This window comes from Eretmochelys imbricata, chromosome 3, assembly GCF_965152235.1.
Source record: "Eretmochelys imbricata isolate rEreImb1 chromosome 3, rEreImb1.hap1, whole genome shotgun sequence".
In the NCBI taxonomy this organism is placed as follows: Eukaryota; Metazoa; Chordata; order Testudines; family Cheloniidae; genus Eretmochelys; species Eretmochelys imbricata.
Window position 1 is genome coordinate 131,417,223 of NC_135574.1, and position 17,037 is coordinate 131,434,259.

General features: G+C 41.7%; 1 protein-coding gene across 2 annotated transcripts in view; it reads left to right on the forward strand.

Annotated features, from left to right (window-relative positions):
* TSNAX (translin associated factor X) overlaps positions 1–17,037 on the forward strand; it is a 48,355-nt gene that overhangs the window by 8,061 nt on the left and 23,257 nt on the right. For both annotated transcript variants that reach the window (XM_077813411.1, XM_077813410.1), the window contains exon 4: positions 2,307–2,437. In XM_077813411.1, coding sequence (XP_077669537.1) covers positions 2,307–2,437 — 131 coding nt within the window. The remainder of the gene's footprint in view (positions 1–2,306; positions 2,438–17,037) is intronic.

The following is a 17,037-nucleotide window of genomic DNA, read 5'->3' on the forward strand; positions in this document are numbered from 1 at the left end:
ACAAGCTGTGTTGTTTTATTTCCTCTAAAAGGATATGTAAGCCAGTGGGCACATGCACCGGTCGGGAAATTAAAAGTAAGGACCAGCCTCTAGCTCATGTCAAGTCCACTTCCTTAGAGATGGCTTTATTAACATAAAGAATATTCCAAAACAGGGCCAGGGTAACACGGAACACTTGGTAACAGCCAACAGAGACCTTTCCAGCAAGCTGGGAGAGGAAAGAACGCATCGTTCTAGGTAGCCTCCTTTGAAATAGCTTCCCCGTTTCTTTTATAGCCCCACCCCAGATCACCCATGTGATGACCAGGGAACCTGGGTTCTACTTGTAACCCCATACATGCTGGAACTTAAGGAGTGTCTGTGTACATAGTTGTAGGATGCCTTACATTTTGTGCCCTGATCATTGGAAGCAGTAGGTGCTGTGGGAGAATAATGGAAAAAGTTGAGGCTTGCCACAGCCTATTGTATAAAAGATTTATCTGGAGAATTACGTATGTAATTTCAGACATTGGGCTTTGTCTGTACTCGTCTTTTTTTCCCTAAAATTTCCCACTGTTGTTATCACCTGTGCAGCTCCACAGTGGTGGTAATGGTGTGAGCGCTGTTGTACGTAAGGTGCTGGCAGCTGCCATTTTTTTAACCTTGATGCTGTCCAGACTTGTTTTGAGCAGAGGTGGTTATCATTCTAGTGGCCACTAGAGCCTTTGCTGCACTAGCTCTGTTGCTGCACAAGAATAGCAGCGCTGGAATTTTCAGGGGGAAGAAGGCTTGTGTGTAGACTCAGCACAGGTACTTAAATGTTCAATCCTTCCTTTTGTCCTTGTAAGCTTTTAGATTCCTTTGCATGGAATCCTGTTTTCCAGTAGTGTACTAATGGTGGTTTGCTATACTGTGTCTGTACTTTCCTTCCCCTCTCTGTCTTAACTATTCAGTACAGAGCACAGTTTCAGAATTCTAGCCATCTTTAAACATTTGTTCATAACCAAACTACAGTAAAAGGTTTTTTTTATCTGTCATGTTGGGGAATGGGGGGTACCGGTAAGTGAAAAATTCCGGTTAACTAAGAGGGAGGAGTTTGGGTGTGGGAGGAGGCTCGGGGCAGGTGACTGGGGCACGAGAAGGGTTTTGGGGTGCTGGATCTGGGGGGTGCTCACCTTGGGCTGCTCCTTGCAAGTGGCGACCTGTCCCTGCTGTTCCTAGGGGGAAGTGTGATTGCCCAGGCCCCGCCCCAGGCCCTGGCTCCGCAATTCCCATTGGCTGGGAACCGTGTCCATTGGGAGCTCCGGGGGCTCTGCGCACTGCCTCTGCCTAAAACAGCAGGGACAGGTCACAGCTTGTGGGGAGCTGCCCGAGGTGAACACCCCCCAGATCCAGCACCCCAAAACCCCTCTCGTGCCCCTGCCCCAAGCCCCCTCCTGCACCCAAACTCCCTCCCTGAGCCGACACCCCAACCATCAGCCCTGCAAGCTCCCCGCACTCTGAATCCCTCATGGCCATTCCTCCGCCTAGGAGCAGCAGGGACATGTCACCGCTTCTGGGGAGCCACAAGGAGCCAGGTAGGGAGCCTGCTGGCCCTGCACAAACCGGACTTTCTGTGAAGATTAGAAATGCCGATTTATAGCACTTTCTGCTTGGTACAGGGCTGGATAACACCGCTTTTATTGTATCAGCTAAATCTACAAAATAGTAATTTAAAAAGAGATGTAAACTATAATAATGTGTACATTGTTGGGGCTTTTAAAGTACACTAGATGAACTGTCCTTTAAATGCTGTATATAAAATCTAATGTAACGATAGTTGTGGATAAGATACTGTAGAGGTTTCCTTAGTAGCATATTTCATAAATACTGCCTAAAAACATATATAAAGTAGATCCTTGTGCTATATTAATCTAATGTATTGCAAAATGCGGTGGATTTTGTGTATGGAGAGAGGTCTTCCTCAGATTTTTTTGGCTTTTCTGCAGATTTATTTTGAGCCTTGTCATGAGTTTTCTCGTTACTTCTTCTTTAGTCATAGTTAAAGCTACAGCCTGAAATAAGCAGCACGCTATTCAGACTGGGTTTGAATGGTTGATTATCTTAAGGGCAATTATTTAGAATCCACAATGGAGTTCAAAGGCACCTACTTACACTGGATCAGAAAGATTCATTTTAAATTTGGCTCATTCCAAAATAATACTTAATTTTGACCGCACTAATTAAACATATGGTGGTTAGTGGAAGATAAAGTATGTATTTTTAACTCTTTGCTGATGTTCTAACAGCTGTCACTTTCTAATTTTATGTGTATTCTGTGTTTGCAGTGACCCCAATGGGGAGGAAATACTAAATGAATCTGAGGCCAAATTAGAAGCTGTCAGACAGAAAATTAAGCAAGTAGCACAAGAACTGATAGGAGAAGACATGTATCAGTTCCACAGAGCTATCTCTCCAGGTAGGTCTACATTCAAATAGGATGGGCGCACACATCAGGGCAAATTCAGTTTAGGTGCAGCTCCATTACTTCAGCAGTAAGTCATTTGCTTACACAAGGGCTGAATTTGGCTCACCCTTTGCAGTTTAAAACACAGATTGTGATTTTCCTCCTTTTGAAGATTAAAAAACATGCTCTTGGTTATATTTCATAACACTCAAATATGCAAACATGTTGTATAGATATGAATATCAAGCACAAACTCTGTACTGTGCGCAACCATTCAAACTCCCTTCCCCCCCCAATCCATTTCAACTTCTCTGTGTAAATGGCAGCCTTTTTATAAACAGTTTCAAAGGTCATCTTAACATTTCAGCTACACTGATGGATGCAATATGTTGAGTTTCCCCACAGTTTTTTTATATCCTTCTCTCACACGCAAAACAACTGTATTTAGGCAGTGTGTGTGGCAGTAGTGATCAACAGAAAGTCTTGGGCTGTAAACATCACTTGGTCTTTAGTAGATGCATCAGTACTGTTCCACTTCTGGGTCTCCAGTCAGTGCACTCAATCTCTTTCTTTTCTGTTGTTCGGAGTGTCTGGCTCCTCCCTAGACTCGATTTCCCAAATATGTGTACCTTTTCTCAAGTGCTCTGCAGTCCCGGGACCAATATGGAAGCACCTCACCACCAATCCAGCCATCTTGCATTTTTCCAACTGCATTTGGAACTTTTGGAATTCAGTGTCCTGCTGGTCTTCGAAAGAGGCCATTGCCTCAAAGACTTTTTTTAAAAAAAAAACACCAAATAAACAAAGAAACAAAACCCTATTCCTGCTGTTTCAGCCTGTCTAAGGTTTAGCAAAAAACTGTGGGAACCCCCCCCCTTTTTTCATGTGGGTGCTTGTATTGGTACTCTTACTTGAAAGTGTTTTTTCTGAGTACCTAAGTTCCAGTTTGATTGTCTAAAAAAGCGGTTCTCAAACTTCAGCAACCCGAGGACTCCCATTTTGATTTAAAATTTTTTGGGGACCCCCAAGCCCACCCTGCTCAGCCCCAGTCCCCAGCTCCATTTCACCTCTTCCCCAAAGGCACCACCCCACCTCTTCCTGTGCCCCACTCACTCCATCCCCCTCTTTTTCCGTCGCTCACTCTCCCTCACCTTCACTCACTTTCACCAGGCTGGGGCAGGGGTTGGGGTATAGGAGGGGGTGCAGGCTCTGGGAGGGAGTTTGGGTGTGGGAGGGGCTGAGGGGTGCAGGCTCTGGGAGGGGGTTGCGGTGTCGGAAGGGGTGAGGGGTGTGGACTCCGGCTGGGCAGCACTTACCTCAGGCGACTCCCAAAAGCAACCAGCACATCTTTCTGGCAGTGGCTCCCAGGTATGGCGGGGAGTGGGTCTCCGTGCGCTGCCCCTGCCCGCAGGCACTGCCCCCACAGCTCCCATTGGCCGCAGTTCCCAGCCAATGGGAGCTGTAGAGTTGGTGCTTGGGGGGAGGGGAGTGGGATGCAGCGCGCGGAGACCCCCTGCCCTCCCCGTGGCCGCAGGGATGTGCCAGCTGCTTCCGGGAGCGGTGCAGAGCCAGGGCAGGCAGGGAGCCTGATAAGCCGGAGTTGATCAACAGGGCCCACAGACACCCTGGAGTACACTCGGTGACCCACAGGGGTCGGGAACCCCAGCTTGAGAAATGCTAGTCTAAATCTATAATTGGGTATTCTAATTTAGGGACCGGGTATCTACGTTTGCAAATTAGGCCCAGATTCTGCTCTTGGGGGTTACATTGTGTTCTTTACTAAATGTGTTGGGGATCATTGCACAAGTTAGAGTTCCCAACTACACCATTTTATATAACACGGGTAAACATGTTAATTGTGACCTTGCCCAGCATCACACTCAGCCTGACCTGATGTTTCTCCATTTTCTAGGGCTAAGAAAGCATTTCTCATTGTCATTAACACTTCCAGATATGTGCATTTGCAGAAATAACAGGCAGAAGTAGTAGAGAAAGAAGGAGGAATTTGCTGAGATTTATTTAAAAAAAAAAAAAAGTCTGAGAGACTTTAACTACCAGTGTATCGGCACAACGTGAATGTTACCTAACATCAGCTGCAATGCCTACTTTATTGCATCTCACAAGAAAAATCAGCCATTATACTCCAGGCCTCCTGCTTGCCAAGCTTTATTTAAAGAAAATCTTGAGTAATTAATCAGTATGTCGGGGTTCCAGTTGTCATTCCATACTCAGTCAAAACTCACCTTGACATCAATGAGAATTTTGTTTGAGTAAGGAGTGTTAAAAAAGTGCCCCTGAATGACTATAGTAGTTAGCAAACAAAAATCTTTAAAGTTACGGTTGTTATATTATTCCCCCAAGTTACAAAACTATCTATAAGGGATGTAACTTGCTGCATCCAAGTCAAGGCTGTGAATGCATACTTATTCATGAATTTACAGCTCATTTGTCAGTGTAATTCCAAACTATGGTTACACTTAAAATTCATCCTTAACTTGGACCATCTGCACTGTAACATCCATACATCAGCACTACACCATATTGCAGTCCTTCATTGATTCATGGCTATCAGTGTTTCTTTACCAGTTATATATTTCTTTTAGTCCAATTAAAAGGTGAACGTGACTTTTAGTAGAAACTACGCATTGTGTATGTTTGTGTATCTTAATGCCTACTGTAGTTTAGCGTCCTATGGAGCCAATGAAGATTAATTAGTGTTAAGAAAGTTTATAAATTGCTTTGTAGTGTTGCAGAGTAAATGCTCAAAGAAATTATGAACAGTGTGAGTTGAGTGTATTGTGAATATTTTGTTTTTATTTGAAATCTTTATTTGGATATGTAAGTTGTCTTTTGAGTTAAGGTAGTGCTTATAACATCAGTGAATCCTTCAATGCAGTTGTCAGGTGGTTATAACCTGGTATTAAGTATGAACAGAACAGTTTGAGGCCTGATGGAAACACACAAACTTTGCCAGTAGAACCTATGAAATTCATAGATCCCCTTTTGGTTCATATTCCAAGCCTTGGATGCTGCAAGTTACATCTCTTATAGATAGTTTTGTAGTGTTCACAGCATTTAAAGGCTCTGCTCCATATTGCTGTCAGATCATATAAATTTCCAGGAGCATTCTAGGTGTAAAAGGACTGAGAAATTTCACTCAGTTCAGAATACTGGAGACCCCACAGCAGAGGCTCAGAAAGCAAGTGAGAAAACCTGACACCCTCTGGGTCTGGGAGAATGCTCTGGGGGCAGGGGGAAAAGTGAATTGGTGTAGTTCATTTTAAAGAGATGACATTGCCAACTTGAAAAATCCCATTTTTGTGTGAAATATCTGTAAACTTTCTATAATTACAAGTAGCATCTAAGGTCACTGTAAGTGAAAGACAGGAATGAAAGTGGCTATTAACTATTGTGCTTTAAATAATGTCACCTCAGTGACAGCACCCATGATAGTGTAATATGAAGATGTAATGGCAGAGGGCCAAGTGTTCTGGGTATATCAAAGGAGTTCTGGGTTGTCCCTCTTCACCCTGAGTGTTGGTATAAATTTGTGTTCACGTTCCAGGGAGAACAGTTTACCTGTACCAGGGTCCCTGAATTGTAACATAATGCCACAGTATTTTTCATGTGCATGTGACCAAAGTCTTAGACAAGGTACAGTGGAATGGAAATGTCACTGAATATGCAGGTGACATATTAATACATATGCAGAACTTTAAACACCACTTAGTCTTGGATGAGGTGTTGATGGTATCAGATGGGGCTAAAGATTAATGAAAGAAATGCCCAGCTAGTACAGGATTCTGTAAACTTGTTAAGTATCACCTTTGATGCCCGGGGTATAAACCCAGTGGAGACGGTGAAGCTGCCTTTTCCAACTGATGTTACCCGTCTAAGATCCTTTCTGGGGCTGACAGGGTTTTGTAGGGAACTTATTCTACAATATACAGAAAAGGCAGCCCCCTTGTACAAATTGTTCAAGAAAAATGAGGCATGCAATTGGACTCCAGCTCATACCAAAGCAACTTAAGGAACTCAACTTAAGGAAGCTTAGCGCAGGCTCCAAATCTGGCTAACCAGACCCAGAAAAACCTTTCATGTTAGAAGTTAGTGCTACAGAAACAGCTTGGGAGTGATTGTAATGCAGGAAAGCATGGGAACAGACAAACCAGTAACCTGTGCCTCCCAAATATTGGATGAGACTGAAGTAAAACTTTTGCCTTGCAAAATACAGGTATTGGCAGCATATTGGGCTATAATTCATTTTAGCTACTTGACAGGATATAGCATTGTCGTTCTTTGAACCCCTCATACTTCTAAAAGATATTTGCTGTCAGATAAAATTGAGGACAGCTGTGCATGGCTCGCTAAGTGAACTTTATTGTTAGTGGATAGGGATATTAAGGTAGAAGCTAGTGATGGATCATCAGCTGTGGCATACGGTCTGATGTATGAAGGAGAAACACCCAAGTGTCCCTTCCTGAAGAATGTGGATGGGATCTTGTCTGTTTAGAAGGAGGTATATGAGAGAATGAGAGCCAAAATCAAGAATCAGGACAGATGTGGTTTGTTGATGGATCCTCTTATTTTGTAAAGGGGAAACCTAAAATGGGATTTGCCTTAAGAGACCCAAAGTCAGAAAGCAAAATTCAGTATGCTGTATGTGGTACTCAGTTTACATGATATGTAGAGTTAGTAACTATTGCTTTAGGATTGGAAGAAATCCCAGTTATACAGAAAGCCATTTTATTCACACTCAGATTGGGTCTGTCAAGCCCTGGTAACCTAGCTTCATCGCTGGGAGACCCAGGACGTGACCTCCACCAATGGGAAACCTCTAAAACATAACCTCATTATTGCAGTATATCATCCACTTAGCCAAGCAAAGGAAAAACAACCAAAGATAATCAAGGTAAGAGCTCACAAGAAAGGTAGTGGAAAATCTTATTGGAATAGCACAGCTAACCAATTAGCTAAGTAGGCAGCATGGGGAAACAGTTTTGGGGGGGAAACCTAAAGAGGAGGGCCAGGTACAGGCAGTGGTTAACCCCAAAGTGGAGCTCACAGATCATGGCCTGGTATAGTTACAAGAAACCCGTGAGAAAGTAAAACAGATTAAAGAGGCTATCTTGAAGGTAGGAAAGTTTAATAAAATGGAAGTGGAAGTGACTAAAGAAGTCTTAATCTTGATGAAAACTGGAGAAAATTGGGAATGGGTAATACCTGAATTAGATAGGATTGATCTTATGGTACTGGTTCACGATTAGGGAGGACATCAGGGAATCAATAAAACGAAGGAACAACTTAGGTGAGATGGTGGTTAAATCAAGGCTGGAATGTAGAGCAGTATGTTAAGAACTGTTTTCCTTGTGCAGCAGTGAATGCAGATAGAAGGGTAAAGAAGGGACCTTGGGGTCATCTGTGTGTCCAGGTTCTAGAATACAGTTTGATTACATTTAACAACTGCTCCAAATAGTGAAAGAGAATAAGCATCTGCTAGTAATTGTAGATTCTTTCACAAAATGGGTGGAAGCTATACCCTCCAGAAATAATTCTGCCAACACTACTGTCCAAATCCTTACTGAACAAGTGTTCTCAAGGTGTGGTGTTCCTGAACGGGTAGATTCAGGTCAGGGAATTAGTTTCACTGGTAGCATGATGAAAAATGCCATGAAAATCTGTGGAATTGACCAAAGATTTAATCTCTCTTATCATCCCCATGTAAGTAAGCAGATAGAAAGGATGAATAGAACTATTAAGGAAGCTCTGAAAAAGATGGTAAAGAAATCAGGAAAAGAATAGGACTAAAACTCCCAATTATCTTAAAGGCCATCAGGGCCACCACCTGCGATTCGTATGGACTCTCACCCGATGACATGATTACAGGATGGGCAATGAGACTGCCAAAAATCTGGTTTAGTCCAGTCCCTTATGAGCTTCAGCCCCTGGTTCTAACAGATAAGTGGGTTGCAAATCTAGCAAAGACCACAGTGTCAGTTCATCAAACTGTAGCATTCAATATGGGGGATACTCAGAAGAGAATGGATAAATATTTTATTAGAACTCAGCAGACAATGGAGTAGCAAGTAGAAGATTCAGTAGCAGTAAAAAGAATTGGACAGAGGAGATCATTCTCTTACTGTAGGCTGGGAAGGGCCATATCACATCATAAAGCTAGTCCAACAGTTTATCGAGTATATCTGGGTAGGGATTAAGAATTCTGAACAGTGGTTCCACAGTAGTTTATTTAAAACATTTGCAGGGAAATAACTATCTTATTTTTTAGAAAGGCAAGTGATTTTAGTATCTTTAGCTGAGGTGTGATTCTTACCCTGACGTGGAACATCCCAAGCTTTTGGACCAAGAACCCAAACCTATTGGCTTGGATGTGGAGACAAACTGCAGTGGTAGGAGATGGAAGCAGAATGTCAGTCCAGTCCCAGCTAGCTTTCCCAAAGGGCCAAAACATTAGTTTTGGATGTTGGGTGTCTTTGAGAAATGCAAGGAATGGAGCTTTAGTAGAAGAACATGAACATTGGTTTGGGTGGTTGTGGAATAGGACCATCGTGAGTGCTTCTGAAAGTCTTCCATAATGCCAGCTAGTGGATGGGCAGCTGCCCGGAAAGGGTGATTGAACTTCAGAGTAGGTGAAGATAGAGCAGGAAATTATACATGTTGTTGTTTTTTTACAGGTAGGAAAATAGCCTATTGTGGAGGACCTGTTGTTATACTGATACTTAAAGTTCCAAGGGTTACCACTGAGAGCACCGTAATCACTGTGGTTCCAAGTAATGGTGAGGAGCAGGTGCTGAGAGGACGGTGTAATAAGATAATAGAAGCATAACCTCTACAGAGTTTAAAGCCAATGGCCAGCAAACTGTACTAGTCAACCTTCAATGGTAAATCTATACATGGAAAATTCCCCAGTGGAAATTGCTATCATGTATACATATTCAAATTGTTCCCAATTTATAGCCACTCAGCAAGATCTGTTCCAGGATGGTCAAATCAAATCCTGGGATGAGTAGAATGACATGATCCACACAGAAGGGCTAGACATGTAGGCACAGTTTTAGGAGGAATAGGCAGAGGAGTAGATGTATTGAATATTACATTACATTTAGAAGTAATTCGGAATAAATTGATTAGCATCACTAAGGATGTGGGACAAGCCCTATAGAAGCAAGCAGGAATGGATCAAGAATTTCAAATATTACACCATTGGGTGTTAGAAATAATGGGACCGCTGACAAATCTAATTATGGGTAAATTAAGATCACTGGTAGATGTTCTGAGAGATGTTTTAATGGAGATGAATCTTAAGATCTAGCATGCTGGGAAGGAGAATACTTGTGCGGGAAATAGTTAAGGAAGTCACAATATCAGTAAAGCTGGGAGCATTGCCTGCAGTGTTAAGCAACTGGATGCAGGGTTAGGTTTCCAATTATGCTTGGTAACATCAGGAATGGTGATCAGTTTTAACACATGGGTGTATGCGCACCCATTGTCGTGCCAGCCTTGATCCTGCATAACGGTACTGACCAAACAGTCAACAGCCACTGACCCAAGAATATTAGATTTATTAGAAAGTATGTGGTAGAGGGAATATGACCAGAAGGAACTAACATTTTTACCTTGGAGAAGGGAATGTGTTTTCATTCTCTTGTATGTACAGTGACTTTGGATGGAGAAGAGTGCCTGATAGATCCAGGTATTGTGTTAATACCATTGAAGCTGATTCCAGTACCACCACCCTTCGGGTAGATGACATCTACTTTTGAGTACCTGCCGTCATGTATGAGAATGAAAAAGTGGACTTAAAATTGAATATCCACTTACAGCCAATTGATTTGCCACCATCTGCTAGACAGTACAGCAACTGCTGGACTTTTCTGAAATTGCAAGACAGACTACTTAGAAAAGAAAGAAGAAAAGTTGCAAATTAAAGTAACTCATGAGGTCAAACAGTTGAAAGCTGTTGCACAGATAATTGAAAAGGAAGGACAAGTTAGCTGGTGGGAAATTTTCTTAGGATGGTTACCCACAGGAATGGGAATGCTAAATTTCATGTTACATTCAATTGTACTGTTTGGTTCATAAGTTTTAGTTATGATTGGAATGATAATGCTTGGTTGCTGAACATGATGTATGTACGTTAAAATATCATGTTTAAGACAAGAGGTAGCCATGTGGCAAGCACTCCCCTCTAGAGATGAACTATGATAGGCACCATGCCTTTGATCGTCCCTCACAAGCATGCCATCTGGCAGTGATGCAGGATGGCAGGGCTTCGTAGATTTCTGATTCAGAGAGGTGACATTTGATCTAGTCCTAGACTTCAAGGTGGGGAGTGCAGCAGGAGTAGAGAGAATTCTCTTTTGTCCCCTTCTCCGGAACACCTTGGGTGAAACCGACCTTGCTGTCTGCAGAGCTGAGTGTTAACTTCAAGAACATGTGACTTGCTCTGCCATGCTGATTGTTGAATTGAGTGTTAACTGTGTGTTTATCTACTCTGCCACATTCATTGTAGAACTGAATGTTCTTGATTATAGTTTTTCTTTTCTTTACTTTCTCTCAAGTGGTCAGATAAGGGTTAACAAATATTTTAGAAGTTGCTCTAGTTGATTGTTGCTAGTTTGAATGTAACATTAAAGCTTGGCACTGGGGGGGAACCTCTCACTGCAGCTGTCCTAGGAAAATTATAAATAAATAAGGGGGGAGCTGAGTGAGGTGGAGGAAGAAAGGTCCAGACAGTGAATCCATTTCAGCACACTGAGCTCCCCAATCATTGTAAGGTGAGACTTGCATTGGTTGTCATGGATAGCTAGCTTATAGTTAAGGAAATGCCTGTATGATTGCCCTTTGTTGTTATATAAAGTTTTGAAAGAAGACTCAGGCCATGTCTACACTTACAAGCTTACAGCGGCTGCTTAAGAGTGCTTGTGTAGCTGCATTATGCTGACAGGAGAGAGCTCACATCAACATCATAAAACCAGCTCAACGAGCAGCGGTAGCTATGTCAGTGGGAGAGCATCTCCCGCTGACATAGCGCTGTGCACACCAGCGCTTATGCTTGCAAAACGTACTTTGCCCAGGTTGTTCTTTTCACACCCCTGAGTGACAAAAGTTTTGGTGATGTAAGTGCTAGTGTAGACATGGCCCTATACTTTATGTAGTCAGCCTACGCCATGACCACAGGTTAAACTCGTCAGAGAATCCTGGGTGAGTTGATAATACCCCTCTTACCACCTTGTTCACAGGGACTTCCACTCTCTATTCAGGAGTAGGGGTGGCAAAGAGAAAAAGCATTGGCTCGGGGACCGATGGGAGTGTGATGCGTTTCTATGGATGATTGTGCTGATGCTGGTATCTAAGGTCATGGCATACTGTCAGGAATATGCAGGAAATCGGGAGGGGAATGAAGGGTGGTTAAGCAAAAATACTATTGGGATAGAAGAGACTAAAATTTATCATGAATAACCATAGTTGTAAAGAAGAGTCATAAAGAAAAATCAGTGAGAAAGGTACAAGCCTTATTATTGGCTTGCATTTCTAAGTCTATCATTGTGACAAAAAGGTTGGATAGTTCATTTTAAAAAAAACTAGAGGCTAGATTAGTTACAGTGGAGCTTGTAAACTTGCTAGATCTTTCATGAAAGTTACAATATCCAAGAAGCCTTTACATAGCTGCTAGAGTTTTAACCTTGACCTTTTAATAATTTTAACATTTTCTCCAAGTTAGTATTTAAAAAAAAAAAAAAAAGCCCTATGCACTTGTTCTTGTTGAGGACTAGTACAAAAAACACATGCAAAGTTTTTTGGACCAAAACATTTTTGAATTAAGCATGAAATGACAAAAGAATTTAAAAAAAAAGCCAGTGTCTCATATCTCAAAACCAGCTTGTTCAATTAACCTCACACTTCCTAAAAATATTCTCCTCTGGCTAGAAATCAAACATGAAACATCCTCTCGCTCCCCACCCAACCTCTCCCAGAAAGAATAAGGAGGGGTCATAACTGGATTTGTAATGGAAACCATCTTAACCACCTTAATTATGGAGTCATGACTGTAGCTGCATAATAAAGCTGGCTGATATTTATTTTATTTGGTATAATAACTGTTAGTCTATAAATGGAACAGTGCTAGATGTTTGGGAATATTATTTGCCACTTTAATTGTTAAATGTTTTTTTTGGGATTACTCCAAACAGTTGTTCTTTTGACTTGAAGTTAAAACAATTCTGGCAGAGCACTAAAGGAGTTCCATGCTTTCCCTCATTAAGAATAGTGCTAACAGCATGCAGGATGTTTCCCTAAAGGATACTTGTATGAGGTCAAACACTGAGTATAGCACTAATAATTGAACAACAAAAACTGATGCCTGTTTTCTACACTTTTCTTAACAGTACAGATTGTCCCAAGGGATGATTAAACAAGCAAACAGAGATACTGAAATAATGAGTCCCTTTTTTAATGTACAACTCTTAATTTATTATGTTGTGAATGTCCCACTTTGCTGATATTTTGAAAATGTTAACATTTGGAATATAGAATTCCTGCCCCTTGCCTCAATTTGGAATATATATCAAATATATCCTGTGAGGAAATGTGTAAAGTTTCTTTAAAATTTTAGCAGGAAGTCAGTCAGGAGAAGGACTGGGAAAGATTCTAGGCATAAGCTTTACAATGAAGCAGAGAGAGTAGCTTTTCATGATGACTGTTTTGTCTATTCTAATAAATGAATACTGTGACAATGTCACTAATGTATGCCAAATGCACACACCAAACTTAAGCACCCCAAACAACATGCTTTATAAATCATAAATTATATTTGTGGAAATATTTCAAAGTATATTCTGAGACTAGTTTGCATAAATGTAGTAATTCCATTATGCTCAAAAGATGAGAAGCACTTAACAAGCTTTACCTTCTTAGGCAACTGAAAGCAAACATTTATTATAGGGATTGAGGTAAATTAGGGTAGCCATGCATTTGATAGACATTCATACTGCACATAGTTAGGACTTGTGGGTGATGGAAGAGCAAATGCAGTCCCTAAGGACCCAATCTAGATATTTGTCTAAGCATTAACCAGTTGGGGCCTGATTCTGATCTCTGTTACATCCATGCAAATCAAGGGAATTGTAAGATCTTCGGGACAGGGACAGTCTCTTCTGCAGCATGCCTAGAACAGTGGGGCCCTGACCTGTTTGGAGCCTCTCTGCCCTACTGTAATACAAATGAATAATAATGAGTGTAGGTAGGGCCTTGTCTAGCTGAGCTTTTCCATTGCATTATGGCTGGTGTTCCTTTACTGGTAGTAGCAGTGGTAGAAACTCTTGCAAAGGAGATCATGGGTTACCATCAGTTTTTTACCACCATGTCTACACTTCCTCTCAACAGGATTAGATGACATTGTTATAAAAATGTCAGCATCTTGTGTTGACTGGTGCTCCCATGGTTGCTGTGCTTGGATGAGCTGCAGTGATGGGTGCAGCAGTGGAATTACTTATGAAAAATCTCAGTGTTGACACAGTCTAAGAGCACAGAATGTCTCCTCCGTAGGCACTTCCTATACTAGAAAAAGAACTACATTGTGACATTTAGTTACGGCCAAACAGTGTTATAATATGGCTTATTCTTACTTGTGGCCTTGTCCTCTCTAGGGACACTGCAGTTCTAATTAATATGGTGTGTACAACACTGGAAGCCAGTCTCCACCAAGGCTCCCAGCATTGTTGCATTCGCCAGTGTAGACAAGGCCCATGTGTTGATGGGTGGGGAAGTGTTATTGTGCTGCTAAAGGAACATGTTTTAGCTTAGATATTTACCTGCGTCATAACGTGGGATGCTAGCATGAATGTTCATTTTCCCCTCTGTCCAAATAGGCAAGATTAAGCCATGTTTAAACATGGTTATTTTTGTAGTGTCTGCAGAGCTCTGTTGACTAGAAACTGTACTGATTGATAAGTTTCTGCATAATGACATACAAGCATTTTCCCATTGTTGCGTTTTTGTTCTCACTGCTTTATTCTTTATCTTCCTTATACGATAAACATCTCATACTGGAGCTAACCTTCACAACTCCTTTTTATGTGATATTTCTAAAATAAAACAACCTTTACATTCAAGAAAAGAATATACAGTTCTGAAATAAGAGAAGTGAGAATAGTTATCCACAGTTGATTTTAAGCAAGTTATAAAAGTATTGCAGCAAAATAAGTGAATGACGTGTTTAATCATCTGCTTGAAAGCTGAAATGGTCTAAAAATAAACTTAGTAAGGCATAATAAATAATTGTAGAAGGATCACCCATGAAGATAATTCAGTATCCTTTAAATACATAAAGGGGAAGAGATCAATGAAGGAAGTCATTGGCCTATTGAGAGATATTAGGGAGAACTTAACACAGGAACACGTTAGAGCAGAAAAATTAATCAAGTTCACCTCCTCCCGCTTCATGAACAAGAGCCAGGTAATATGCCAGAAATGGAAACAAAGTTTCTTGACGAGGATACTGAAAAATTCAAGAATTATCAGTGTACAAGCTGCTGTTTATCCGATCTAATTTTGTTGATAGACTTTGTTTTTAAACACAGTTGATTAAAAATAGCTAAATGGTGACTTTTCTTAGCCAGTGTCATTACTCTTTCAGATCTTTGGGATTCTTTCCCTTCTTAATTCAGTCTTGATGAATTATTCTATTCTCCTATTCTCTCCCCACCCTCCTAAACCATTTCCATTCTCTTCCAAGCAGCAAGCATAGTTAGCAAACTTAAAACCTCTTCTCTTACTGACTGCTGCAGTATTCATAATATCTGTGTGAGAATTGTTTCCATTGTGAATATGCAGTGATCTAAACTTAATTCAACCACTGTTCAACAGGATATAATCAATGAAATAATTGGTTATCAGCTGAACTCTGGAAGAATTAGTGAGATGAGAACTATGAGGCTAAGAGGAAACTTGGGATATGCAATAAATTCAGGGTTTCTCAAAGTTTTTCATAGTACGGGTCAGCTTATAATAGATACCTTGTCTAGTGTACATCACTCCACCCATTGACTGGACCCCTCCCTTCCCATTTGTAATGCTGTAACATCACTGCAGCAGTTGCTTACATGGAAAATTGATATTAGGGAAGGATATAGTGTGTGTTAGCTGTCTTTTAATAGAGTTATTAGTAGCTGGAATTTGGAGGAGCCAGCATCATGTGAGCAGTCAGTTCTCTAGCGTCCACGGGCAAGTGCTATACACATCACCTGTAGCTTACAGACCACAGTTTGGGAACAAACCCAGGAAGAAAATGAGAGGGTCAAGAGAAACCTTGGAGGACTCTATCATCAGATGGCAAATGTGTCATAAGAACTGCACTCCAGTGAACAAAACTGATACAGAATAGAGTATAACCAGATTTGATCCTCTTTGTGTTGAATCCATCTGATCGGAGACCCAGGCTGTCTGGGGCAGAGGGATGATCCTGACTGCCTCTTTCATATCACTGAAAATCCATATTTCTGTGATTAGCTGGCCACCAGTGACAACTGTGGGTATTCCTCCTCTCTTCTGCCAGTCAGGTAGGCCGCTCAGGCACAAACAAGGCTCCCTTACAAATAACATTGAGCTTGTCCTTAATTTTCTGTTGTGATGTAAGGTAATGTGCTCTCTCCCTTCCAAGGGCCTTTTGCCCTGTTTCTACAGCACTCTCTCCTTCCAAGAATGGAAAGCAAGGCATCAGGAGTCAAGCTGAGATCTTTCATGCACGCATGATGTTACAAAGTCACTACACTGACTTGAAACTTCAGCTTTTTTCTTTCCTGATCAAGGACCAAATCCTGCTTCACTTGCTCCATGGGCACAGAGCTGTGAAGCTGCTCTAGATATGCAGCCCTGCACCTCCCCCAGAGTTGGAGCCTGAGACTCCATTCCCACTGTCCTATATCAGTGAGGATGCAGAAGGGTGATGTGGGGAGAGGAGGTGCCTCCTCTAGCTTCCTTGTGCATGGAAGGAAGTTTCCCAGAGTGACAGACAGGTAGATAGCAAGGGGAGAAGGCTGAGCAAGACTGAAGATCAGACCTCTTGAGTCCATGGAAAATAGACCAGGTCACCCCTCGAACATGTGGAGGACTGAGTTCCCCCTTCCAGATCCCCTGGTCTCAGAGGTCTAGTGAGATGGGGGGGACAGGGAGCTCATATGAGTTTTTTCCCTTCTCTGCTGTGGTTCCTGACCACAGTGCAGCAGCCAACCAGTCACTTTGTTGCTACTAAAAGAAAAGGAGTACTTGTGGCACCTTAGAGGCTAACAAATTTAGATTGTAATGGGTTTTTTACCTTCAGTCCTTTTGGTATGATGTCCATCTGTTTGAATTTGGAAAGGAAGATGATGTCTGTCTATATCTGTATGAGTTTTTTCATGACGTTGATAGATTTCCACTCCATATGGCTAAATTCAGTGCCTTGCATAATGACAGGTCTCTGAAACCTGCCTTTGTTGCTACTGCCCATCATGACCACTAGAGGGATTGGTGAGGCTAGCTCAGGGCACCCTTCCACAGGAATAAAGGAGTCTGCACCTTTTTAGTTTTGGCCTCAGATTTTTAAGTAGTGTAAA